The sequence below is a fragment of the Watersipora subatra genome, chromosome 1, assembly GCF_963576615.1.
Source record: "Watersipora subatra chromosome 1, tzWatSuba1.1, whole genome shotgun sequence".
Classification (NCBI taxonomy): Eukaryota; Metazoa; Bryozoa; class Gymnolaemata; order Cheilostomatida; family Watersiporidae; genus Watersipora; species Watersipora subatra.
Window position 1 is genome coordinate 56,002,213 of NC_088708.1, and position 27,553 is coordinate 56,029,765.

Consider the following 27,553-nt stretch of genomic DNA (forward strand, 5'->3'; position numbering starts at 1 on the left):
GTCTCCCTTACATGAATTTTACATATATAAATTAACTTATGTCTAGTTTTAACTAAGTTTGAAAATGTCATGCAGTAGCAGTTCACAGTTGATGGCCTATTTAAGCGAATTATGATAAAACTCGTGATTTAACCAGATTGTATACATGTATTTCAAATTGGATGTTTATCGAGTACAGTTGAGGATTGAAATTATGTGGTTATTGCCATCAACTCTTATAGCTGTAAAAAATCTTCATTAAAATCACCCTATGAAGACTACTCAAAATTAGTTGAGTGAGAAATAGGTTGGCTTAGATATATTAATGCGAAAAGCAATAAAGAACTTTTGGAATCTCACCATTATTGTCAAAAGTCACTGCAAGTAATTTTGTTGGTTACACCAGGATTTTTCAGTCTCTTATGATCATACATTTGGCTCATAGGACCTACTACTACTCTGTGGTCACTAAGCTTCTTGTGCTATGTACCAACCAGCACCGCATAACTGTGCTATATGTATTGCTAGTTTTAGTCAGCAAGTTGCCAAGTGAACAACTGCTAGTCTGGAGGTTTTATTTTTCATGCCAAAAGCTAGAGTTAGCCTGATGATAAATGATGACATAGTATCCATGACAGTCATCGAATTTGAAGATTCAAACACTGCCAGACGTTTCGTCGAGCCTTAGTGTCATTAGGTGACCCCAAGACAGGCGGTTGGTTCATTCATTATCCAGTAGGAAACAATGACAATTTTTTACTCTGGGCTTGCTAAAGACTATCTAATCTCCATAAATGTTTGTGTGAAATAGCATTCAGGCGGAAACACTTCCTATGCTATCTGGATCAGTTAGTGGATTGTGATTGTAAGAACTTCTATTGGCAAAAAGAGATTGTTTGGTTTAGTAGCAAAACATGGGATCCAGTGTGTGACTGTGTGAAGGTATGTACTGAAGCCCTCGCATTCTGCGGGTACAATGGCTTGTAAGACATTGTTTACCCTTAGGATAGCTTCTACTGATAAGCAGACAGTCTATATGAAGATGGAGAGATTGACAAAGGATGTAAACTCAAATATATCTCATCACCAGCGACCCAGGGTAAGTTATCACTCACTACTTGTTGTTTCACTTGTGTAAAAAACTAGGCTTCAAGAATTAGTGATAGATGAGTACTTGGGTCATTTTTGAGTGCATCTAGTCATAAACCATGGAGACTGATTAAAACACCAACTATAGTAGTTTACAAAAAGTTGTACATGTGCTTAGTTATACAGTACCTTTGGTTACCTACGAAACTTTTACCGTATTACAACAATAGATGATGCTGCTAGGGCGAAGGTCAAATAAATATTTACTGACTGCTTTAATCAGGGAAATAGAAGATGAGTTAGCTTGTAATAAAAAACCTATTACAAGATAGCTAGGAAGTTTAGAGGCTACTAGTGATGTTTTGATGTTTTAGTTATTCGAGATTCTATAAAAGATTTTAAAAATTTCTTGATTTGTTCAAATAATACTAAAAGAGCATATAAAATTAACAATTACTCGTGTCATCACATGCAGATTGATTGTTTTACTAATAGTTAATGTAATTAGCGACTGCTTCAAGCATTAGTAGCCTTTACACCGGTATATGCATCAAGCCTTCATGTATCAAAATGAATGTCTGAAGGAACAGCATGAACTGCATTGTGAACACCCATATAAACAAATGTGGGTTGTCTAAATTAGGCATGAATCAACATTCATCAAGGTAAATGCAGTTTGACACCTAAGTTAATTGCTGCTAATTGTAACTTACTTTTTATAATATTTCGCGCAAGCGCAAAAATAGCTGTAGTACTGGCATGTAGAGCAGAAATACTATAATTTTGACCATCCTGCATCTGTGTAAGACACACTATCACTATTCGGTTTGGAGATGCATGATTTTCAGTCAAATGTGTTAAAGAAATCACAATGTAGGTTTATATGCTATTCGTCTAGTTACCACAGCGATTGGGAATGTGTATTTCATCTACTCTTAGTGTTGTAGAACAACCAATAATAATAATGAGTTACCACTTAGTGTAGGCCTATCTCTTTCTTTTTGTAAACTAATTATTGGCCAAGTAGATAGCCACACAGTCACACTAGTAAGAGAGAAATGAAAAAGGTGTGTGAGAAGCTATCATGGTTCATTATTGGTCAATGGACTTATAAAAATCTTTTCACTCAAGCAATAAGCGATCGATTGTTGACAAATATAGTGGGTGCAGGTGACTTTTGCATAAGATATTTTTATTAGCAAATAAGTTTTGCTCGCAAAATAAAACCTCACAGTAAAATCATACAGTTAACACCATACAGTTAAAGCCATACAGTGTAAAACCATAGTTTATTTTGCTGATAGAGCGAAAGCCGAGTATAGTGTACTGATTCTATCACTGAGGTCTATCATTAGACTATCACGCAGAATATTACATATAGGAGTCCAGGTTATCTAATAAGTTACTCAGTCGTTGATTGACCATATCAACTTCAGTTGCTAGAAAATATGGATTTACGATAATCGCCCAATTACTGTAGTATTTTAACTTGCTTTGTTAATTTTGCATTTACCGTGTTACAATGTTTGTCAAACACATATGTACACTAATACATGCAGTATATTATGGAACATGAGCCGCCAGAGTCAGTTACATTCTCATAGTGAGGAAGTGGATGATGGTGAACTGTGTTAATAGGTAAACCACAGAATATTTTAAATGAAATGGAAATTGTCAACTGATATTCTAACATGAAAAAACAATCAAAGGCTAAAACAATGAAAGACTTTTAATATCTGCAGTGAAAGATTCTCTTTTTATCACTAACCAGAAACAAGACTCCAATGTGCACAAAAGTAAGCTATTATTAGATTTCACAGCCACACCATTTTCTTATTCATTTCTTAGAATTCGGTTTGGTTTAGAACCAACTTTTTTTTGCACTTTTGTGAGTTTGCAAATTCAATGGTAAAAGAAGCTTATCTTAGCAAGCTTGTCAGAAGTCTTAAAAATGTTAAACAACAAACCTCTAAAATCTATGTAGCGCCTAACTTTTTATACAGACAGTTCTATTCTAAAGCATTTAGTCTATCCCTGTTCAACCAGTTTGCGTTTGCACAACCAGCTCTTCCAACACTTTCACCATGACAGCTAAAAATGTTTGGCAAATGATTTGGAGCGTCGGCTCACCATCACATGCTATTCATTCATTTTCAAAAAATGTTTTAGAATAACAAGTTTGTTTCACATTATTGATAAGGTCATACGCTATTTGTTTGTCATAAAGTCATTTGTCATTGCCATTATGTTGTGAGTTAGTTATTGATTATATTTAGGGTTCTACTATGAATAGCAGCAGAGCAAAGAAGTAATGTGAGGCTTTAGGTTTAGCAGAAGTTCTTTAGGTAGTAGATGGTGTGGATCATCTTCATAGACATGTACTTGTTTAACTATTGTATGTACATCTAAGTGTCATGTCACAATAGTTACCAAAAATACATTAAATGATAACTCAAGCCCACATTTTCTAAATACTTAGTGATTTTATCATTCATTTTTTGTAAGAAAGTTTTCTAGCAGTTCAATTTCAATACCTGAACCACCATTGAATGATGTATTCTTTGTGGCTAACCATGGACTAGTTATGGTGTCAATTTAAAAACATCATCATTCAACCAGCATCAACCTGGTTGGCACAGTAGGTCTATGTACCAGCATAAACACGCTGAGGTATTTGTTCATCATTGGAACACAATAAGCTAAAAATTATATTCAAATGAAACTTGACATTTTCGTAACATTTTTATTCGTATAAATAGGGACTTTAATGTTCAAAAAATACCAGCTGTTGGTATAGTACACTGTTCTAGTGTCTCATCTAGAGTGACATTCAAAGCTATCTCTTTATACTGTTGCAACTCATACGTCACAAATGATTCAGGGAATACAAATATTCTGCTGCAGATCTGACTGGCATATGGCATATATTATGCAAACCAGTACAGGAAGATGGCATCTGAGATATAATTTATTAAAAAAATGTTGCTTTTTATATTTATGCCACTTTATGAAGGGTGATACCTGGCAATCATTGAGGTCTCACAAACCTCGAGTCTCACAAACTACAATATGGGGAAATAGGAGATACAGTGTCATTCTTGCTTAATCCGAAGTAATGTTTTTATCTGATGCCCATTTTATTTCAACTACATGTATGCATTCAGTCTCATGTACTAACAACTATTCTGGTTGAAACAATCTGCTACTAGCCGATTTTATATGTTGGCATTTATGGTGAGAACAAGAAAAATTAGTGTTTTGCATTTGATCAGCAAATTACATGTATGTGTAGTTTTCCTAATGTTTTCACTCAGCTTTGTTGGCCATAATGTATTACTACCCTTGAAGGATGAGAGAAAGTCTGTTACATTTGATATGGAGAATGAGGTACTAGTATTTGCATGATTTCCTATTCCCTCTCCTTCTAGTTCTCCATTTTCTTGGTTAGCAAATTTCCTTCACTGTCTGTTCGCATGCAAATATCTGACTATTCATGAGAATGATGACTAACGAAGACCTCAATGGATGTTGTGGAAGTTTGTCCAATGAATACGGTTAAAGACTGTCCAATGAATACCGTTAGTCTTCATTTGTTAGGCAGATGTTCCCAAACACATGTTGTGCCCTATAAGACTTGCATCCATGCTTTGTAAAACTTTCGCTTGTTTCTTTGTTGTTTTGTCTATTAGTGTAGCAATCTTATCTGTTGTATCCCGCCGGGATAGAAGCTACATAGTTAGAGTATCCTAGTCGTTCATCGGGTCTCACACCCGGCAGCGACAGCACCCGTGATGCATCTAGCTATGATTTCGATAAAAAATCATACCACAGGATTGAGTCAGCATTTCAAGCTTCGCCGAGGCAGCCGCTTAGTGAAGGCTCTGAATAATATCACATCCTGTACTGCATGCGGTATGGAAAGTACTGTCAAAGTCGATGCAGAGGTTTGTTCGTCGAATCAGCATATTTATTAGTTCGAGTGTCTTCAGCTTTTTTTTCTCTAAGCACTTTTCTATATTGGGAGCATATAGCACACGTCACCTATACAGGATATGTCAACACAATACAGTCACATTAACGTGATATCTACTCACAACATTATAATATGTATAATTCTATATTATATAGTAATAATATTGTTTCTATAATTTTGTTAACCTATGAACTACATATATGTTGTCAAGTCCAGCAGCTACTTGTAGAGATCATGGCAGGCTAACTAATTAATTCCAAAGTTAATAAGTGTACATGTAGTGTAACCATAGCAACTATAGCGTGTTTTTCAGAATATGTAGTGATCAGGTATAACCGGTTTTTTATATTATGCACAGAAATATGGCTGCCCTAATGTCATAGAGAATGTTTAACACACTAGGCTCAATATTCTCTAATTTTTATGTCTGATCCTAACATTCCTAAAAAACAGGTGTAATAGTTTACCTAATCTCTAAACATCTAAAATAATACTTTTTAAATAGACACCATATATATGGTTTGAATTTTTGTTGTACATAAAGAGGTAATGTCATGATGTCTTCCTTCATGAATTCACTTCATAAGCTATGTTATAATGCCAAACTATTGTAATCGTCACACTAATAATAGTATTTCATTGTTGCAAAGTTTGATAATAAAAAATGCATATTTGATACAGCGTTGTTCAAACATACCAACTATAAACATAGTAAAGACATTCTAAGTTTTACCTAAGTAAAGTAATGCTGTAGGACAAGCTTGAGGTAGAAGAGTTGGCGCGAGGCCTAAAAGTAAGATCAGACAAGCCACACCTTGTCAGCCTCGGAGGAGGCAGATTGAGCACTGCTGTTACCATTCTTCCTCTTGATAAAGGTTTGTACTTGGAAGCATGTGTTTCCTGTTTTAAAAAAGTTTTTCCATAATACACAGAATTGACAATTGGGCACTGTTTGCATGCAATTACTGCAATCCACCTAATAGTAAAATACGCCAAATTTATTAGTATTTGTCAACAAGTTGTGGCAATCGGTGGTTTTTCTTTATTGATTGAACCGATCTTTCATAGTTTATTTTATACAAGTATCCAATATTATTGTCAGAAGAACTTTCTAATTCTGTTTGTATGTCAGCCCAGGCAAAGTTACTAGTTACAGATATTTAGAGCAGAGGTTAATAAAACTTACTTCTTTCTTTATTCAAAGTTCCAAGAGAATTAGTTGTGTAACTCAACTTTAATAAAATACTATTATAAGTTGCTTTTCATTTAGCTGCAGGTGAAGATAGTCTTGTGAAACAAGCACAGGCAAACAACACGCTAAATACATTTGGTGCTCCTACAAGATAGGTCTGGTTCATTACTAAACAGTCTAGGTAGCGGACACGCTTAAATATCCTTAATTTATTCAAAGGTCAGCCAAGTCTGATGGGGAGGATGTTATCAGACAGCACATTGTACACCTTGCCAAGTGGTATATAAGACGTTTCCTGAGGCTAAGGAACTAATTTGAAGTTGACATTTTTTTTTTATTCTGAGCTGAATGTTCCAACAATGCATTAAACTTCTAGTGAATGAAGATTGTGGTATTTTTGAAACTCTCTGATAATTCCTAATCATCAACTAAGGACTTTTTTACTTTGATACTAAAATTCATTGTTCGGCAAGTCCCCTGACTAAATAGTGCGTTCCGTAGTATATGTCCCTCGCATTGTAAAAATAAGATATCGGTCATTCTGCATACCTTGTGACAACCTTGAATAATTTTGTAAAGAAATGTGAAGCATTAGCAATGGGGTTAACTCAAAGCCCCAGCAATGATTTTAAACAGGTTTTGGAACTCAACTACGTTTAGTATGTATGCATAGCGGCTATAGTTTTTAATTTTGAGGCAGTAGTTATTCTCAGCACAGCACCTACAAGGACATAATTTATAGAGCTCATTATTATAAAATTCATTGTTAACCAGTTTATTATTGTATCAGATTATACAGCAGTTTAGATTTAGTGCTCACATTACTAGTCATCACCTCTTTTTAACCAGTAAAGTGAATGAAAAGTCATGGTGTGAATTTGCTGAATATTGAATGTCTGATCCAGCCATACATTATCATGACTACAGGCCAAACTAGATTGTGCGATATAGATACTTTTGCAACAAAAAACTCTTCCCAAAAGTTTCCATCACAGAAACACAAAAATGCTGTTTAAATTTTTGTTGAAAAATATGAAAGTTCTTTCTGACATTGAGTTGTGCTCTCTTTCCTAATACATCTAATAGTACTGTTCTAAATACGGAGTTGAAACAATTTGTTATTACATATCGTTATAAAATGAATGCATAGCCTGCGTATTATCTTATAGGTTGACTTACAACAAAATTCACATTACAGTTATTTGGTATTAAAAGATTCACCATGTCTTACTCTGCTGTGTTGTAGGCGCAAAATATGTGGAAATGTGATTACAAGCTCTTGAAAACTCAAAAACGAACAGTTAGTCGCAGCCATCACGGAACTGCCATAGATCGTAATCAGTTTATTTTTCTGACGCAATCATTACATTTGGTTATTGTTTTGTCACGTGATGTTCTCGCATAAATTTAAAGGCCAATAAAAGGCTCAATATAAAACTTCTCGTAGCACTAGTTTATGACAAACACTTCGGGTTTTACCGAAGACCCCGTATCAAACATAGATGCTCGCTACTTTACAGTTTTGTTTCAGCTTGATCTAATCGTCTAGTCGTGATCTGATCATGTGACCCATACTTCACAAATAATTTCTGCAGCATTTTTCGATTATCAAAGGTGACCAACAGGCTCGTCATGTTTATCAGACAATGATGTGTACTCCTTCGAGCTAAGGTTGAAAAATTAAACGAATTTTTACAGTAGGTTATAGGATATCAGTGCTGAAAGTGACAGCAATACAATGATGATAAAATAGACACGTAAGAACAATAGACATGGTTTTATTGAATGCGTGAAGTATATTTGTGAAAATATTTCGACGAATGAGGTTGCTTGAAAGTGTAAACAGAAGCCATCTTTTACAACTACGTCCCATTTGAGCCGTTTTGGAAAGAGATTCCAATCTACGGCGGTTTTGTGGTGGCTGCGATTAACTGTTCGTGTTTGAGCTTTCAAGAGCTTTTAATTACATTTCCACATATTTTGCACCCACAACACAACAGAGTAAGACATGGTGAATCTTTTGATATCAAATAATTAAAAGGGGATTTTGTTGCAAGTCAACCTTTAACATACTTCATTACCTTTGCATAACAATCAGCTTGCATTTCTAGAATTTGGGACATAAATAAGGGTGGCTTTTATCCAGGAGTTTCCAACCAAGGGCAAATGTGCCGTGGTTGGTATCATCTATAAATTAATTAGATTTGTCAAAGAAATATCTCAAGCAAATGAGCAATCAGAGTTTTCACATCACGTCAGCACCCCAAGGAGGGTGACAGGTTGATTTACTCTGATGCTTGACAGCAGATGAAAACATAGACAAGTTATCATGCTTTCTGACTTGCATGTTATAACTGCAGATGGGCTCTCGATCAAAACTTTGGGCTTGTTTACCTTGATTTTTTTATTTTTAAATATTATATTTTATATCATAAAGTATAAATTCCTGACTTGTGGACCTTAGATTTATCACTATACTCTACTTGCATTGCTTTAGGATTTGTAGTTGTTTTCTCTCTTGCAGGGATCACTCGAGTAGGCAGTGCTGAAAGTCAGGACATAAGGATTCATGGTGCAGGAGTGAAAGCGGAGCATTGCTATATAGAGAACAGTGAGACTGTTACAACTCTCTGCCCTGTTGATAATTCACTCGTCTCGGTAGATGGCGAGCATATCTCACATGCAGTAGTGCTTACTCAAGGTATCTCTTTCATATTTACTCACTGCGCTACTGCCATATGCTTCCAAGGCCAATTAAACACTGGGCATCAAGTACTCATGTATTTGCCTTATTATTAATGAACAAAAGTACTTCAGGAAGGCTTCATACAGTCAAACCTCTGTTAAGGATTATAAGGGTGTTAAGGAATCTAATAGATTTTTCATCATATGCTGTAAAATTTGAGTGAATCATAGACTTTTGGAGTTTTTTCCAGCATTGCAGTTTTATAAATGAAAGTGAAGATGTTGATAAAAATTAAAAAGGTAACATAAGTATAAAGAAATATGAAAATATTTAGCCTTTGCATGTTTAAACTTTACCTAATCTATTTAAAAAATAGTTTGACCGCGTATCTTTGTCACCATCTCCATTTCCTATCCTACATATCACTGAGCCTAAACTGTCAGTTGCTGGTATATAAGGTCAAGTATCCCTAAAAATCTCTTTCTATTGATTATTATTTAACTAATCTATATAAATCTCAATGTTTGTCTGTCTGTTTGTCCACATGTTAAGATATAGAGATAAAATGCTAGGAATGAACAATCTGCTGCGCACTGGTTTTGAACTCTCAACCTCCAGTTCTGCAGACAGGCATTTATTCAATATACTACGCTGTCCAACTGGCTATACTCTGGAATAAATTGAGCACACACTTATTATACAAGTCATTTTTGATGGCTTCACACTTGACACTGCAGCTAGTGTCATGCGTCAAGCTATACCAAAAGAAAACCACCTGCTCATATATTAAGAAAAATGCTTACACTCGCATGGCCAACAAGACTATTGCAATCAGTGTAGATCTGTAGTAGGCACTGCAGCTGGTACAGTATGAATTATACAAAAATAAACACGGTACAAAGAAATAAACAAAATTCCTTCATTTAAAAGAGTTAGAATGGTAAATGTTATATATATTGATTAAAAGTAAAGTTTTTGTAAAAAAACTTTTTATTATCTGTGCAACGCTGGGCATTCACCTAGTTCTTACACAGAAACTAGTTGATTACATGTAATATAGTTTTTTATTGAGTTTTATATAACATGTTTGTTTTGATTTTATGGGTAATTACCTACAGTATTTATTAAAAGTTGTAAGTATTTTAAATGTGATTTGTATTGTAGGATTGTAAGTATTGATTAAATTAATAATATATTCTTACCCAAGTGCAACAGTTTTAACATGCGAATCTGATCTCAGAATGAATTAACTTCCGATGTAGAGGATTGACTGCACAGCTGTATCTTATTTACAAACTACGTAAAGCGCAAACTAAACATAGTACTGATCATGAACAGCGTAGTAGAAAATTCAAGTGCAGCAAGTCTAGTAAATGATTCATGGGTGACTGCAGCATAAACCTAAACATTAAGGAAGATTGCATTGTCCCACGACCAAACAAGAGTGAAACGATTGATTGGGAGAATTAGGATAAATGCACATGTGCACACAACTCCCGAAAAATTATCCGTTAACAGCCGTCACCAAACCCTTGCAACGAAATCCTATCAACAAATTTAACTATTTTTCAGTAAAGTCGTTTAAGTATAATAATGATACAAAACGCATATAAACCTATTTAAATATGTTACCAAGCCTTTGAAAGGTTACCGCAAATTCCTAAAACTAACCCATCTGATCGGATTATACATAAATAGACAGATTTATTAGGACGAAAATCGTCACAAAAAGCTTGAAAAGCTTCGTTTAATAAAAGTTAAGACCGGAAATTGAAACGCCGAGCGACAGAAAATAGAACGATAAAGTCTTGCCACAAATCGCCGCAAAACGCTTGAACAGCTTGGTTTATTAATAGTTTCGACCGACTTACGAAACGCCAATAAAGCCATGCGACAGATAGTAGAACTGTTTACTGTGTACTGTTTGAGGCGTAGACCGATTTACAGGTACGAAAATGTGATACACAGTTTATTAGCCTACGTTTTTGTCCAATTACCGAAGGTTTTTCAAATTATCTAGAACATCAGCCAGATTTCTTTACATCTTAACTACAAGGTAGGGCGTTACTACAATGCCCTTTTATGACAAGAATATTTCTTTATTTCACTCCAGTTTGCATAAAACTTCCAGACGCGTCAATGCCAACGCTTGCTCTCTGTTACATATCTCTGTCAAAACCATTCTACATTCATCACAACACAACCAACTTTTAAACTGTATATTACACATCAGTTTGCCGTTTAACTTTCAATATTGCATTTCAGAGATATAATAAACATATTTCTTTATTGTTGGTATTGTTGTCGTTAGTTAAATTACGTACAGTAGGTTAGGTCTACAGCTTGAATTAATATTTATTTTATTATTGTAAAACATAAGTTTGAGATAGTTTAATATTTATTTTATTAATGTTTATTTCTGTTACATATCGTTGTCAAAACTGTTCTGCATTCAACACAACCAACTTTCAAACTGTATATTACAATATATTTTACTTGTAATATTGCATTTCAGAGCTATAATAAACATATTTCATTATTGCTGTTGTTAGTTAAATTACGTACAGTAGTTTAGGTCTACAGCTTGAATTAATATTTATTTTAACCAACAACCAACTTTCAAATTGTGTATTACACGGCAGCTTGCCATTTTACTTTTAATATTGCATTTCAATATAATAAGAGATTTAATAAACATATTTCATTATTGCTGTTGTTAGTTAAATTACGTACAGTAGGTTAGGTCTACAGCTTGAATTAATATTTATTTTATTATTGTAAAACATAAGTTTGAGATAGTTAATTATTTATTTTATTAATATTTATTTCTGTTACATTTCTGTTATTTCTGTTGCGCCTTTTTAGAGTCGTGCTCCCTCAAATTTATTTTATATCTCAAACAAGTCTCATTTACATTATACTCTGTCAATTCCTGCTGAGAACTACTTTTTCAACAACCAACAGTACCCTTTCTTTTTTCCATTATTACTTTGGTCGTGGGCTGTATGACAGTGGAATTTCTAGTAATAGAAATAAATGTGTCATGTTTTAGGGTTGCACATATTAACAATGTTAAAAGAGAGTGTACAGTCAAGCTATAGTCATAGAATTTCCAACATATACACAGCAAATTTGTAAAAGCCAATGGCTAAAAACAATTAAAAGCGTTAGATAATAAGATAAATGTGTTAGATAAAAATATTAGAAATTTATGTTGCACCAGTGCAACATGGGGCCTCGGAGGGTTAACAGCTTAATTTGAAAACATTTGTTGGATTACCCTGAATGTAGATTCAATTTGATTATATTATAAAATAAGCTTGTAAAGGCCCGTAATATCTGTTGTTTACTGTGCAGATCTGATCTGATGTTTTCGAACAAAATTTTGCTTTGTTAGGTCTTCTGCGTGTGTTAGGATTTGTACGATTACTAATTCATGCATATCTGTTAAATATTTTGGAAGTAGAAGAGTTGTTGGCAATAGCTAATCAGTAGGACATACAGGCTATCAAATAGTGGCTCTTGTCAGCACTCTGTCGCGTCGCCTCGATAACAACTCATTCCAAAAAAGTTCCCGATTTGTCTCAAGGTAGTATTGCAATGAGACTATTAATCCAGTTATATTTTTGCTCGGATTAACCAACTATTGAAAGAATGAACATGCATACATTTAAATACATCTAGACATTTTCCTATACGCGATGTAAAAGTTTTTTGAAAAGAATGTGGTGTAGACGACAAAATTATTGAAGATAATGCGTTTGACTTGTTGTTAGTATCATTACAACAATTTTCATAAATAATTTTGCTGAATGATCTTATCTAGTGTAAATGTTGCTTTCGTTGTTACATGTGCAGGCGATGTAAATAGATAACCACTAGTTTCTTATGCTTACTCACTTAGGCTTATTACTAGTTCTGGCATATGTTTTAGTTATTAGGCTGCACTTTTACATAAAACCTTATTGTGATAAGTTAGTATATCCTATGATGTAAAAGGTAATTTGTTCAGTTATATGCTTTATTTGCCGAAACTGTCATATGATGCTCAAAATGTTGTTGTAATAACACTTTGTGTTTTGTTAGATTTGTTGCAGAATAAAAAAACAACAATAACCATTTTAAATAATTACATCGAGCATTGCAACAAATACATTATGTGAAACTGTGAAAAATTAAATTTCAAAACCTAAATTTAATGTAAAAAGTAAAAATTAAGAATTACTTATAAGAGGTTTTTGTTACTTCGCTGTAAAGTCGCATGAGTAGAGTGGAGGCTCAGCAATGCTTAGGTTTGATATTAGAATGAGAGATAGAAATATTGGGCTTAATGCACTAACTTAAACTAAATATATATCTTTATTTACCTATATACATTCTCATATATATTTTCTATTGTTTTCTCATTTGTGTCTAATTTTATCAGCTAGTTTACTTTCACATGCAAAATTGTAAGGCTAAGAAATGTTGGACATAGTTTGTGTAAAATCACTTTGTATGTCAAAACAAATGGTTGCTCAAGTTTTATGTTATCTGATGAAAAATTTGTATGGGGAGGTGATCCTAGGTTGCGATTTTACTAAATAGCAATATTTTGAGTTAGTCACTAAGGCCTCTTTTGCTCTACATAAACTACTCTTATGGTCTGTGGCCAATAGATGGTAGATCTTATCAAACCAGTTCTTGGGATAACATAGTTTAGTTATTACAATAGTTTCTATTGGAAGTACCCATTCATCAAAGTTTTAAAGCATGTGTTTGAAGTTCAGTTGGCACATTTATAACTTCTAGTAGTTTTGGTCTTATAGTAATAGTAATTGTTTTTATATAGTATTTATTACTTCGTTTAGCTCAATATGGCTCTGCGTAAGCCTTTAGAACAGGTTCCCAACCTTTTTCATTCAGTTCCCCTTTTTGCCTTTTCATAAATTTGATTCCCCACACACTTTTAACTAACATGACTAAAAACAACCGATACAAAATATAATCCCATTTTATTGTACGTATCTAAACATATAACAACATATTATTAATTTTTATACAGCGCGCATACAACACACAAAAATACATGACCTTCAGCATGGCAGTGAATCGGTTTATGACTAGGCTAACTCACTATCCAATCAAAATCTGGATGGGTTTGTTCACATATATCTGGGTTCTGACTAGTAGCTCATTATTAGCAACTAGTGCTATAGATAAAACAAAAATGTTAAATGATGAAACCCAAACTCACACGACAATGCAGGACATAAATTAAAAATTTAACAAACCAGACACCTCTCTGTTCCCCTTTTATATTCGAAATTCCCCCCTAGGGGGAATTCCTCCCTGGTTGGGAACCCCTGCTTTAGAAAGAGGTTGGTTTGGTGTTGCAACCTCACGCACCTGGTGCCACATTCATGGGAGGGCAACTCATATTGGACAATGTAGATGAGAGCCCTTTGATAGATCTGTTTGTTTACTGTCTTTTGCAGACACCTTCTTGATAACTAACTTGTCTAAGAACATACATACATACTTACCCGACTGGGATACTTTTGGGAAATTTAGGAGCAGATTCTGTACTTTACCGCTGTTTTATTTCACCAGTTGTACAAAATTATTGTCCCAACAAGGCTTGTGTTTGATAAAGGTTTTCATTCACGAATTGCAAAATGACACCTTTCATTAGGTGTCATAAGGAAATAGCCGTTACGAAATTTGTCTTGTGTGAGTGTCTCATCTCTCAATTAAAGATGATTTACTTCAGTTATTTTTATCAATAGTTGGTTACCGATTCTCACAATAGAGGAGGCGTAGATTACGCTCTCCCGGTTTCAAACTGTACACATGCATGACAAGAATTCATCAATTGCTTTTAAGGATTATTGACAGGCACGACTGAATCGATACTTTCATACTGTCTTCGTCTCTTAGGCTGTATGCTGTGCTTGGGCCGCACCAACTACTTCCGCTTCAACCATCCCGAACAGGCCATGAAATTAAAAGGATACGCCACGCATGAGCAGACTAGCTCTATGGCTGTTGGGTCAGAACACAGCCAACCAATCAGTGAGTTGTTCTCGTCTTTCTATCTTGGTTTTGTCAGTTCAGTTTTCTGATGGTTCCTTAATGCACTCAAATGCAAAAAATTTGCTTTAAAAATTCTTGTCAAGTTCTCCATTATCATTTGTATCAAGTCAATAACGAGGTCTTCTGTGATATATGTCACATATGTTATGCACTTGTCATTGCATCTCACATTCAATTCATACTATCCTTAATTGGGAATACTTCAGTATATTTTTGCTGCTTGTAAGGGTGGCATGCGCACCGCCCAAGCATTGTAAAACAGCGTATTGCCTTTGCCTGCTGAGAATTTTGGACTATGCCAGCTGTTCAAGGATCTCAACAGGAACTTTGAGTGCTATTATAACATATCATTGCTGCTTGCCTATGGTCAGAGGCTTGAGTCTCTCCTACCACAACGGCATGAATCACCTACTAGTCTAGTCGCTTGTGTATGTTTAACTCATTTGATTGGTTCCTTTATGGTAGGTCTGCATATTGTTAATGCGCTAGTACACACTTTGTTCTATCTAAATTAATATTATTACCTGTACTATCGATACTCGCTGACCAGTCAAAGGGGGCAGTTAAGTAAAGCAACGTGCCTGCATCTGATTATATTGTACAGTCTTAACTTGCAGCTCAACATTATAAAGGTCATTTAGAGGAGCTTAAAGTTCATGGGATTTCGACCGCCGAAGACGCTAATAAAGGTAATCAGTCGCCGAAGAAGTTCCGTGATGATCTAGCTGAACAGAGTTTTAGGAATAAATTGGAGCGATTTGAGACACTCGCAGCGACGCAACCAGAGCAAAGCATGTCACCGCCTCCGATGACACCTAATCCCAACAAGTTCTCCTATCTAAATTATGTCGGGGAGAAACTATTTACACGGGACACGAATATCACTCGCTTATCAGCTGATGAGACTCAGTTTGACTCTGACTCACTCCAGCGACTTTCCTCTCAACCGTCGGCCGCAGGATTGGTCAAGGCTAACGGAGATGCTCCATTGAGGCCACCAAAACCTGAAGTCAAGCCGAAACCAGCTGGGACAAAAAGTAAACCTAAGATGGAAAGCAATAGTAAGGCAATTATATCGCCTGCCACTGGACCACCGACAGGAGGAAGGAATGAGTTTAAAACACTGTCGATGATATCAACAGAGACGTCGATATGGGGCAGCACAAGCTCGACTGGTACAGTGAGACTAGACGATGACTTGTCGTCTCCGCTCAGCTGCAACACTCCAGTTGACGATACACTTGATCAGACGGAGGTATTCAGCGAAGAGATGACTAACAGCTACACCCTGAGGCACGAGCGGATGGTAAGAATGTTTATATTTAACCAAGCCTTGAACATCTGTTATAGCTGCTTAATATACAGGCACAGTTTATTGATCAAATGCTTGTATTCTCTAACGTCCAGTCATTGCTTACTAATATGGAGGTTCACATGGTTTTCATAATATATCTTGCAATTCAATTTATTTTTACTATCTCAAATATTGGCCTCTTTTAAGCCAAATCTCACTTCCTTATACACAAGAGGTAATGAGGTTTTGTGCCTGCAGCCTTGGCGAAGTTGAGAGATATTTATAGGTGTGTCACCTTTAAGGATTTTACCTCAAGGGGCATGATTCTGTCTTTTAGCGGACATTATAAACCAATCATATGCCAATTTGCTTGTTGAAATTCAAGCTGTTCGTATAAGTTGTTGCTTTTATTCTTGTATAACAGGGTCAATGTTTGCTTAGAAGATTCACCTTAGTCAAAGATTAGCCTATGTTTAAATATATACAACAGGAGAGAGGGGGAGGGGGACAAACTCTGTATGCATGCAAGTAAATTAATATAAAACAGACATTATTGCTTTCACATTATGATCACCTGATGCGTATGATTAGAGTACCTATCTTCAATATCAGTGGAATGCGCTTTAGCACTTGGCTTTAATACTATCAGGAGCATCATTAACTGAGGCTCGCTGGACCAACAAGGTTAGTAAAGATGGCTGCTGTAATCTAAATGATCTACTTACCTCTCCTATTGTATACTCATATGCTTTTATAGTTTTTGTTCAAAAGAAAGTTCATCATGCTAGCTTTATTTACATGGCTTTGCTCATAGGGTACAAACTACAGTAGCTCTGAAGCAAGTCGATTAATAAATAGCATTCATTGCAGAGACTCGTACTGACGTTACCAAAAAGTCTGAAACGATCTTTTCTTAGCGGTGCTCGTAGTCATGTTTTATTTCATAATATCATCATCAGTTGTTTTGGTTTAAAATTCCAGAAGTCTGTAGACTTGTAGAGCTAAGGATTTCGATGCTCTATCATTTATTCCTTTGTGATTATTCATCCCTAGCGTGATCTCTTGTTGTGAAAACACCTTTCAGACGGTTTGACTGTTTAAAAGTTCCACGAGATAACTGGCTTTGTCTTCACACCAAAATGTTCTCGGGTCTCATTGGCTAGAAAGTCACTCACTTTCGCTGCGTTTGTGTCTGGTAGTGAAGTCATTAGCTCGTCTCATAGATCTTGGATAGTTTTTTGTTACTTAGTAACATTATCAAACAATATCTACAGCATCTGCAGGGTTAGGTCTTATTTGACTATCTTGTACATAATCTATCTAGCATAACTTAAAGCTAGTTCTAAAAGTTGGATCATATTGACCAGCTGATATAATTATTCTTTGTTAAAATAGTCACTTGTTTCTTGATAGTTCGCAAGTTTTTATCTTTTAATGCGCAAAGCAAACAGGCTGGGAAGGAAACACTGATAGATATGTAGCTTATGATTACTAATTGAATTTGCTTCAAATTTTACAGACGCTTACTTACAGCTATAATCATTCTTAAAACTGTGTGTGTTCTTCTGTTACTCTTCACTCACCGGCTGCTTGGAAATAACAATTTATACCATGAGAAATCAGCAATGATTCACGTTTGCCCTTATGAAAACAAATAAAAAAGGATGGTGTGTGACCTGTTAAAAATGTGACTTGCTTTTATCTACGCTTTAAAGATATTTTACTTTTTTTCTATTAGGCATCCGCCAAAAGCCTTAGGTCAGACTGCAATTTCTATCTTGAGCAAAGATTGTTGGCGATGTGACTAATGGGGCAGGTGATTGTTCCACTGAAACACTAGACAGTTATAGGGTGTGATAGACCAGTCATCCTGTTATGGCAAGCTTCTTTAGCATATCAGACTCTCTTGAAGGTCAAATGTCAAGACATGACTCCAGGCACCGCAGTGGGTACTAGCTGTGAGGCTTGGCAACGGGAATGGTTCCCCACTTGATACTTCAGTAGAATTGCTGACTTGGGCTAGGCTGACTTATCTAAACTTGAGTTTTCAAAACTGCCTTCATCTGGCTTATTGCCTTCAGTTGGCTTTGTAATAAAGCCTGTGTGGTAGCTTGTCACCTCTTTGCTCCAATTGGAAATTAAATGATTGCTGATAGTGCGGTGGTATTATTAAACTAGAACTTGTGTTTCCTAGATACGGCTTCGGCGGTTATTCTTCTGTTAAACTATATCTCTTTGTTACTACAGACCCATACAGTCAGTGACTTCAGGTTGAAGTTTATTTCTAAAATTTAGCTAGTAACACAACCCCTGCCATAGGTACTTAGGTTCAGATCCACTCTGCCCTATATAATCACATGCTATCCAAATACTGACAAAATTACCTCTTAATAATTAGTGTTAGATTAAAGAAACATTGCCTAATGTTGCAGTATTTGTCTTGTAAGCCATTAGGATATCAAGAGTGTTGTGTAATACTTGGTAATATAACAAGCCACCGCTTTTATAGCAAATATCAGCAAAGAAACACTTCAAAAAAAAATATTTTTGCGCAGCATTATATAGCAGAAAAACTCAGTTGGAAAAAACTCCAAAAATGAAACTATTCCTATGCTTATAGTTACACTATGCTACACAGCTCTTGAGTTTCATTTTGAATAGATTGAACTTAAAACTATATTGCGGCAGCAATATCATTTATCACTATTTCTTCACCTCTATGGTCAGCCATCAATACCTTTAACATGGCTGCAGTAATTCCTCTTGTTACTGGTCGCTTCAGAATATAACTTTACCTTCATTACAAAGATGCAGCATATTCTAGAGATGCCCCAATACAAAATACAACAGCCGATTTAGATACTGATCTGATCTACCGATCCTAACTAAAAGCTAACCTAATCCAGGTTCTAATCCGGGTCTATTCTGTTACGTGATTGTTTTTTATTAAAAAAATAGATACAAAATATACATCTATTTGCCAGTCTATAAAAAGAAGCTGTGTATATTTTATTTAATCTAAGGCTAATAAATAAAGGCATTACACTCATTCTTAGTTCAAGGTTGCTGCAATGCGTATTATTCACATTATGGCTGAAGCAATAAAATTGCTCGTCAAATATGAATAAAATTAATTACTAGCATCAGAATTCATTAGATATTTATCTCTCTGGAATAACGTTTTCTGTTGATTACATTAGTTAATGCGGTAGGCTAAGATGCTTTCACTATTCTCAAACATAGATTTGTGAAAAGTATTCGAAGTTTCAAATTCAGTTTTAAAAAGGTAATTTAGAACCAAACCATATACATGTACTAAACTACCATATTAGTGTTGATACCGATATCAATACTAGGACCAGGGCATCTCTAATTTACTCCTTCATACTTGTGCAAACTATTCCACAGCCTGCATATACAAGCCATGGCTTAACAACCTAGGTGACACCTCACATCTCGGTCACTGATTTTACAGATTCGCTCCTGTCACAAATGCTTTGGCATGTTGACCTTATGATATCAATACAATGACACCTACGCTCTCATTGTGGCATATGATAAGGGCTTCACAGGGTCTTTGTTCATCAGATTTGTGTAAAGGGCAGACAACTAAACAATTATTTTTTTATTATTGCAGATATTTAGTGCTCTTATTTAGCTGCATAACATACGGTATAAGCCTAGGATGTAGTACAGACTTGATGATCAGGTACAGAAAGTCTATTAGATTGTAAATAAAATTATGGTTTGAAGACCAAAATAATTTACTCTAGTTGGATTAGGTTCTTATTTGCTAACTAGTCAGTTTGCTTGGAATAATGTTACAAACATGGGAGTTACGTTCTGTATTATAAACCTAATATTCTATTTTACATAAAAATGTTTTACTGATTTTCAAATGTCCAAATAACTGTCAAGCTTTAAAAACTGTCTAACTTTTGTGTAATTAACAATGATTATGAAGCACAAATCACTAAGCCTACTTACAGCTCTACATCTTTTTAAAGCTAGCTGCCACGTGTTAACAGTTTTGACAATGATTGATGATCATGCAGTCATCTTTGATATTCGGGCATTCCTGTTATCAATTGGTTAATGAATGAATCAGACAGTCAGCTGGAAGCATTGACACAACTGCCGAGAGACGTAATTGATATTGAAAGTAGAGTCAATAACTAAACTAAATAACCAGAGGTTTCAATGGTTTACAATAAGGGTTATACACTTGAGCAAGACTGTTGTATTTAGCATCCATTGATAGAATTGATCATTTTGTGAGATAAAAAAATTCCGTTGCGGTAATTAATTCTATTGTAGGTTAATTAGTCATATAGGCTATGCCTTGTATTAACCAATTTTATAGCTGCATTCATATGTCGGCTTATAACCATACTTAGCAAACAGATATCACTTCTACTGCTTAGTGTAAACACTTGATGCTGTCTGACTTCTGCTGCCCCACTCTTGGCTATTGAATGCAGTCTGCTTTTGCAGATAATTTGCCTTTAGTCTGTTTAAATTGGAGGTATACTCCCTGTCTGCGATAGCATTTTGTCTTATAGCAGGCGCTTTATCTTGTTGGATTATTGCTTTGTTGATTTGTTGCAGATGCACATTTGCTGTCTATATTTGAGAGCTTTGCAGATAATTATAATGACTGCGCTGCTCTAGTTAGAAAGTAACTCATATTAATGGCAATTAGCTGCTCTCTCTGAATGCCTTGGCACTCAGTATATTCACCACTGATGGAATCTGACAAATGATTATTTATTCACTGTAATGTTGATGAGATGATGGCAGTTTGTCGTCTGTCCTTGGTCAGTAGGATATTTCATTGGTATCAGCAGATCTTCACTAGTGACTGCTGCTGGTCGGTACTAGTTATTTCTCTAGTTTCATTTCAGTCTTAGAAACACAGCCTTCAGTCTTTATAGTTTGGTCCGGTATATTCGACTAGTAAGTTGTAACTATTTCTAATATGGCTAGGCAAGGTTGTGTGTACACTAGCCAATCAACGGCCAGATTTTGTTAAAACTTACAGTAATCACCTTATCTCCTTATCAGATGATCAAAAATTTAATAAGTGATATATTTTTTAACTACCTGTGCTATACTAATCAATCAGAGAAGGCTCCAACACGTATGGTTTCACTTCTCATGCGTCATTTTTCTTTTATATACTCTTTCAGCTAACGTAGTTTTAACATCAACATTTGTGTAAAAGATTTCACAATAACTGTTATATTTTATATATTCTATAAAGTAATAGCTGTTGTTACTTTATATCTATTAATAAACTAACAACTACTATTAAAATTTTTAAAATGATGCTAAACATGGCTACAAATTTTAATATAAAACTTACAATATTACCAGCAGATCAAAACATAGTTAAAAAAATTTTGCCATCAAGGTATTGAAAAAGAATTAGTTCAACAAATGAGAAACAGTTATGGTCAGAGAAAAATTGTCTCTGTTGCAAAAATGAATGCTATAGTATTAGAGATTTAATACTATATATATATATATATACAAACTCATTCAATTCTCAGCAACAAGTCAGTTTCTAAATAAAAAAGTTGATTTATTGGTTTATCGGGAACAGACTTTTTGCAAAGCGCCAATTGTCTATCCTTAGCGCTCTAACGTCTCTAGAGGCACACTCTAGAGCAAGTTATTTAAACTTAGGTTGCTTTTTTATCCAATGTTTGGCTTTTTTAAAGTTTTTTCTAGTTGTTTAGAAATGCTCAAATGAATAAATAACCAAACAACATCGCGCAATGCATGCACGATGCAGTTTATTAAAATATCACATTCCTTTTAAAATGGCCGTCAACAAACATAAACTTTTGCACATCTCTAATTTGTTCAACATCAAAACTATTTGGATGTCATTGAACTGGCCAAACTTAAAATTGTAAGGAAATATTCATGACATTGTTAAAAATTTAATAAATTCACAGCAGCATTCATCAGTTCACAATAGATGCATCAATATGCATGTAGTATGTATTTATGCATAAATGCATACTACACATGTTGACTCTGGAGCAGTTTACTGCTCGAATCAGATTGTCATTGTTAAAATTTAATGAGCAGTCTCAACTAGTCCTAGCTAGGTTTTTGTGAACTAGAATTCTTTTTAAATGTTTCGAATAGGCTACATCTCTCAGCGCTATTCACATGTAGGTTAGCATCTGACGATAAGACTAGTGGTCTTATATAATGCAGAGTAGAAGGGTACTTTGTGCAAATCCTGTTTACATCCTTTCTTATGTGCCAAGGTGGTCATATTCACAGCAGTTAAAAAAAGTTAAATGTTATACTTAACGGCCATTTATTGCTTTAATAGAATAAAGTTTCATATGATATGTAGAGAGTGATCAAACATTAAACCACCAAAGGCGCGCATAGAGTCATTGAGAAATTCCCTTTTCAATTTCAAAAAAAGTAAAATGGCAAATCTTTAATCTTTGCTACTTGACAACTTGTGCTTGATAGCGTGCCAATTGCCCATTTTTAATACAATATTTAGTTTGTTTTTTGCGACTATGGAAGGATAACTCCAAATCGATTTACTCATGTTCACTCTCTCATTCCCTTCAGCTTTGCTCTGACTGTATTGTTATAGGTACAAAAGCTGACGGCCGAACCCTTATTAATTTTGTAGAAAGAAGCTAGAAAGTTGGAAGAGGCAATGGAGAAGAAGGAGCAAGAAAGATTGGAAGAAATCCTTGCTATGTGTGCCCAGTATGAGGAACAGATTGATTCAGAGATACAGATAAACTCTGCCAGCAGTAACTCCAATCAAACAAAGCCAGAAAACCCAACAAGAAAGGGAACGCCCCCACAGCATTTAGACCTGACAAATATTCACTCCTCTAACTTTAACAATCCCACAGATTCACTGACCCTGCCTTCACAAATGCCTGGTAATACAACTAGTTACAATATATGCTGTGTTGACTGCATGTGTTGGAGTACCATCGACTTGGAAATTTACTGTGAAATATAATTTGGCTTGTATTATAAAAAGTATAGCTGGTAGTACAGTTGTCTGCTAACAGAAACTGCTTTTATTTAGGTGGTTCAGCTGTTGAAATTCCTTTTACTCTGAATGCCTTTTAATGCCATTTTGTTTTTAGGAGGGTTAAAGACCTAGCAACTGTGTGCGAGTAGAATACAGCCAATTATTTTAGAATGGATTAAGTTAGGCCCTCTTAATTTCGGTTAAATGTCATCACATTTTCATAGGTTACAGTTGCGTCAACAATCATTGCGATAATTTACAGTTTATCCTCAATTCGGAAAAATTCACTTGCAACAACAACAAAAATTGGTTGACACCATTTTGCTGCTTCACCTTGCTACTTTTGTTAGCTCATATCTACTTGTTTACTACTTATGCTAGCTACTTTAGGCATTTCTATACATGGTACTTTTACTTGCCTGTTCAAAACACCTTTTCTTGAATTTGAATTTGAATTTCGGTTGTGTATTATGATTGAGGAGATATGATTACTGTAAAGTTAATGCATTTTAAAAACAATGGCTACAGGGTCGAAACCTTTAGTTTAATAAAAAGTATTTTTCTCATAGAACGATTTATAATTGTTCAACACACTTACGCATGAGGAATAATATGGGTCAATGACAAATGCTAACTCTTGTTGGTATAGTTTATGTAGGTGACCATCTACACCTCTAACCAAAGAAATTAATCACAACCCATTGTTTAGTGTTGGCCACAGCTTTTGAACAATTTTGTTTAAAAATAGCTTAATATATGTAGCAAAAAACAATTTTATCATGAATGTAATTATGGATGGTTTGTTATTCTACGTGATTTATCATATAAGCATTACCAAATATAAATAGAATAGTATATATATATATATATCTCGGATGTCAGCAAAGTTAAATATTACTTGAATTTGTTTTGTTTTCATCAAACCCATACAAGTATTTTAAATATTACGTTGTTTCCATATGCGCGGTTAGCAATTCAAATGTTGAGTCCTTTGTATTTCTAAATCTCATCACATAGAGAGAGAGTACAATGGACTGCAGATCTGAAATTAGTTTTGGCATACTTCCCAGCGTGAAAAAGTTGCTACAGTATAGCATTGTTAAAATTGTCATGTCACACCTCCTCTAATTGACGTTGGTCGCAAGCATGCGTATACATATGATTAAAGTCTGTTATCATTTAATATATGTAATTTGTGGTTGTTTTAAGTAAATGTAAATAATGGTATATTACAATTGCCTAGATGCAAGTAAAATCGATTTGGATTTAAGCCAATGTTAATTGATTAATTCAAACCTATGCGTTTGTACTTGGGTGGCATTTCATTTTTATAAACATGTAAAATTTGCTTTGAAAATGTAAATTGAATAAAGCATTATTTAGAACTCCCGTATTTATGACGCACCACAAACTGTTACGAGTCATGGTTTGGAAACTTGATCTATCTAAATGATTGGAACGACTGGGAGGAGTCAACACTGAGTTCAAGAGAGTCGTGTATTATACCTCATCAATGAAGTCTTTGTTTTTTTGTGATGTAACTTCTGTCAGATGAATTGGCTGTATGGTTTTGGTTCACTTCTCATAATTCGTGTATCCTTTACAATGACTCACTTAGACTGTAAATGTAAATATCTGCAGTTTCTGCAGTCCACTGAAATTCTATTCAGTGTGTATAAACTCTGTATAAGCTGGTTCACACTATATCGCCTTTAGTCAGCGTTTTCCTTTCGGCGTTCATCGTCGATTATGTTAACCATGAACTGATGGCATCGACAAAGCATTGCGTACACGTCAGGAAAATTTGCAGCTGTCAAACTTTCCTAATATTTCGCCGAGCATCGACGACCACCTTTCAAATGTGAATCTATTTAGCGATGGTAATTCGCGGTCGCCGATAGTGTGGTTTATTCATAACAGTTTATAATAGTCGCTGCGGGACTAGTTTTTGATTCCAGCACTCGAAAACAAAAATGTTTATTCGCGAAAATCTAAAAAAGAGAAATGAGAACACTACATCGCAGAGTATTTGCTGATGCAAACGGGGATGGGTTTGTGACAGTGTGAACATTGTTATTACAGACGATCACCGAAGTATTGTGGAATCAGCGCCGAGATACGGCGATATAGTGTGAACCAGCCTTTAATTACCATGTCCTGTGAGGACGTAAGCAATCATGGTTCTCTCCACTTCTTATAACCATGACTGTTCTTGGCAGGTTTCAACAGTGGTTTGCCCATTGCCTTTTGTTGAGTGTTTTTATTGGGACACCGTCTCTAGCCAGCTGTTCGTCGCCTCATCGAGGAGCTGTCCAGTTCCTCCGCCCTTTGTCAGGTTTTGTAAACTCTCTTGTTACTACTTGTAGATGTATTAGGTGATAGCGTTATACAATCAGCCATGTCATCATCCTACGGTGACAGACGCAATATCAAGACAAATGGATCACTTATTCAGTCACCCACTTCACCATCTCGTAGTAGCAGCGATGGGATGAACTATAATAACAATAGCAGTAAATGTATAGCCGCTGCCAACCCAACTTACAATCCTCCACCAGATGGAAGGTTTTACCAAGACGACGCACATTTGTATGACTGTCCAGCTGACTATGAACTTCTCGCTAATTCAAAGCCTGCTGTACCTCCTCATGGTATGGTTTTGAGCTCGAGTGCGAATGCCTCTGGGTATGCGGATGATTCTAGGATATACGACGCGCCTGCAGATGTTATGACCATACCACCTCCGATTCCTTCACATAATGCTGGCAAAAAATCTGGCGGTGAACAATCTTCTAGCGAATCTTTTAGCGCAGAGAGACAACATCATCGTAGTGTAGATAGCAGCTGCTCATCAGAGCTAACTATTGTGAGCAGCACAGGGAGCTATAAGACTGCAGTTCAGGATTTGTCTGCCTCCATGATTAGTCATATGAAGGTAAGACAACTCTTTATCTCACGTAAATATTTGTTTTTAAACATCAGAAAAAACCCTATTTTTTAGCTAGGTTTTATGTCGAAGGAGTAATAAAAAGTTTTAAACTTGAGTTTTTCAAAGTGTTTACACAGATATACTTTTGTAAATAATGTCAAACATATTTAGCCTCCGGTTGTGTTATCAATCGTATTGTACCAGTAATAATTCAGTGCATAGGTATGTCATGAACATATTTTATCAATAATTTAATTTGAGAAATCACACCTACCTTTCAAAATTATTTTTTGTGATTCAAATGTGTTAAGCTGTCAAGAGAGTTATAGCTTTTCTGTATACGCCGACAATCACCCAAACTTCAAGTTCGATAGGTTTACTCTAAAACTTAACTTATTTAACTAAAAAATAAATATTATTCTGGCTTTGTATTGCATCGATATTCTACAACTTTTTTACTGTAAATTTCGTCGCATTGGTTGCCAAGTTTTATTGTGCTCATGACGACCACCCCAATTTTAAAAACTCACGTAAATATTTCAAGTACCTCTCAAAGGGTATCTGCTAAACTCGCTGACATGGTGTCCGTGCCGCCTTAAGCTGCTAACTCTTTATACAGGCTCGCTCCTTGACTAGCCATGCTATTGTGTAATGGGCTCTCTTCATCTCTACTGTTTTCTTGTTTTCAGAGGATAATATTGGATGTGAATAAAACACACAAACAAACACGTACATTCAATCACTATTCTCCAAGACCTCGTAGCCATCACATGCCTTTGGAATAGTGTTTTTGGCTATAATTACAGACCTCTCTTGTCGAAGGGATTTCTCTGTGATAAATAGTTGTAAATGTCAGTTAAGTTCATGAGTTTTAATTTAATACACTCTGTAGACTTCATGAGTGGCTATATTATTACTATAGTGTACTTGCAGGTTTCCATACAATCTGCAAGATTGATTTAACTATTCATCATCTAAGGCAAACTTTGGGGCTGGCTTAGATTTCATGGAGGGAAACTGAAGTTTTTTGTTTTATGTGAAGTGGCAGTCTTGTCTCCTTCTTTTAATGGCTTTTTTTTTTAAACTGGCCATCTTGCCCACTAGTCTGTCAGGCATGTATTTGATTCACTTTTTATAGAATTTAGGTTTGTGTGCTATTAGAACAGCAGTGATTAGTTTTAAAAAGTATAGGCTTAGGAAATGTATAAATTATGCAAATATATAGTTACACATGAGAGAGCAGATAACTCACAATTTTTATTAAATGAGTGTTCTGTTGTGATTTTCCAAACATAGATTATACAAA

At 35.2% G+C, this 27,553-nt stretch overlaps 1 protein-coding gene across 1 annotated transcript in view; it reads left to right on the forward strand.

Annotated features, from left to right (window-relative positions):
- Positions 1-988: 988 nt before the first annotated feature.
- The window catches only part of LOC137394272 (pleckstrin homology-like domain family B member 1), a 46,206-nt gene continuing 19,641 nt past the window's right edge, over positions 989-27,553 (forward strand). The window contains exons 1-8 of the mRNA XM_068081017.1: positions 989-1,078; positions 4,417-4,455; positions 5,796-5,916; positions 8,758-8,934; positions 14,839-14,973; positions 15,612-16,300; positions 22,959-23,220; positions 25,685-26,253. Of these exons, the coding sequence (XP_067937118.1) occupies positions 1,016-1,078; positions 4,417-4,455; positions 5,796-5,916; positions 8,758-8,934; positions 14,839-14,973; positions 15,612-16,300; positions 22,959-23,220; positions 25,685-26,253 (2,055 nt within the window). The 5' untranslated portion in view covers positions 989-1,015. The remainder of the gene's footprint in view (positions 1,079-4,416; positions 4,456-5,795; positions 5,917-8,757; positions 8,935-14,838; positions 14,974-15,611; positions 16,301-22,958; positions 23,221-25,684; positions 26,254-27,553) is intronic.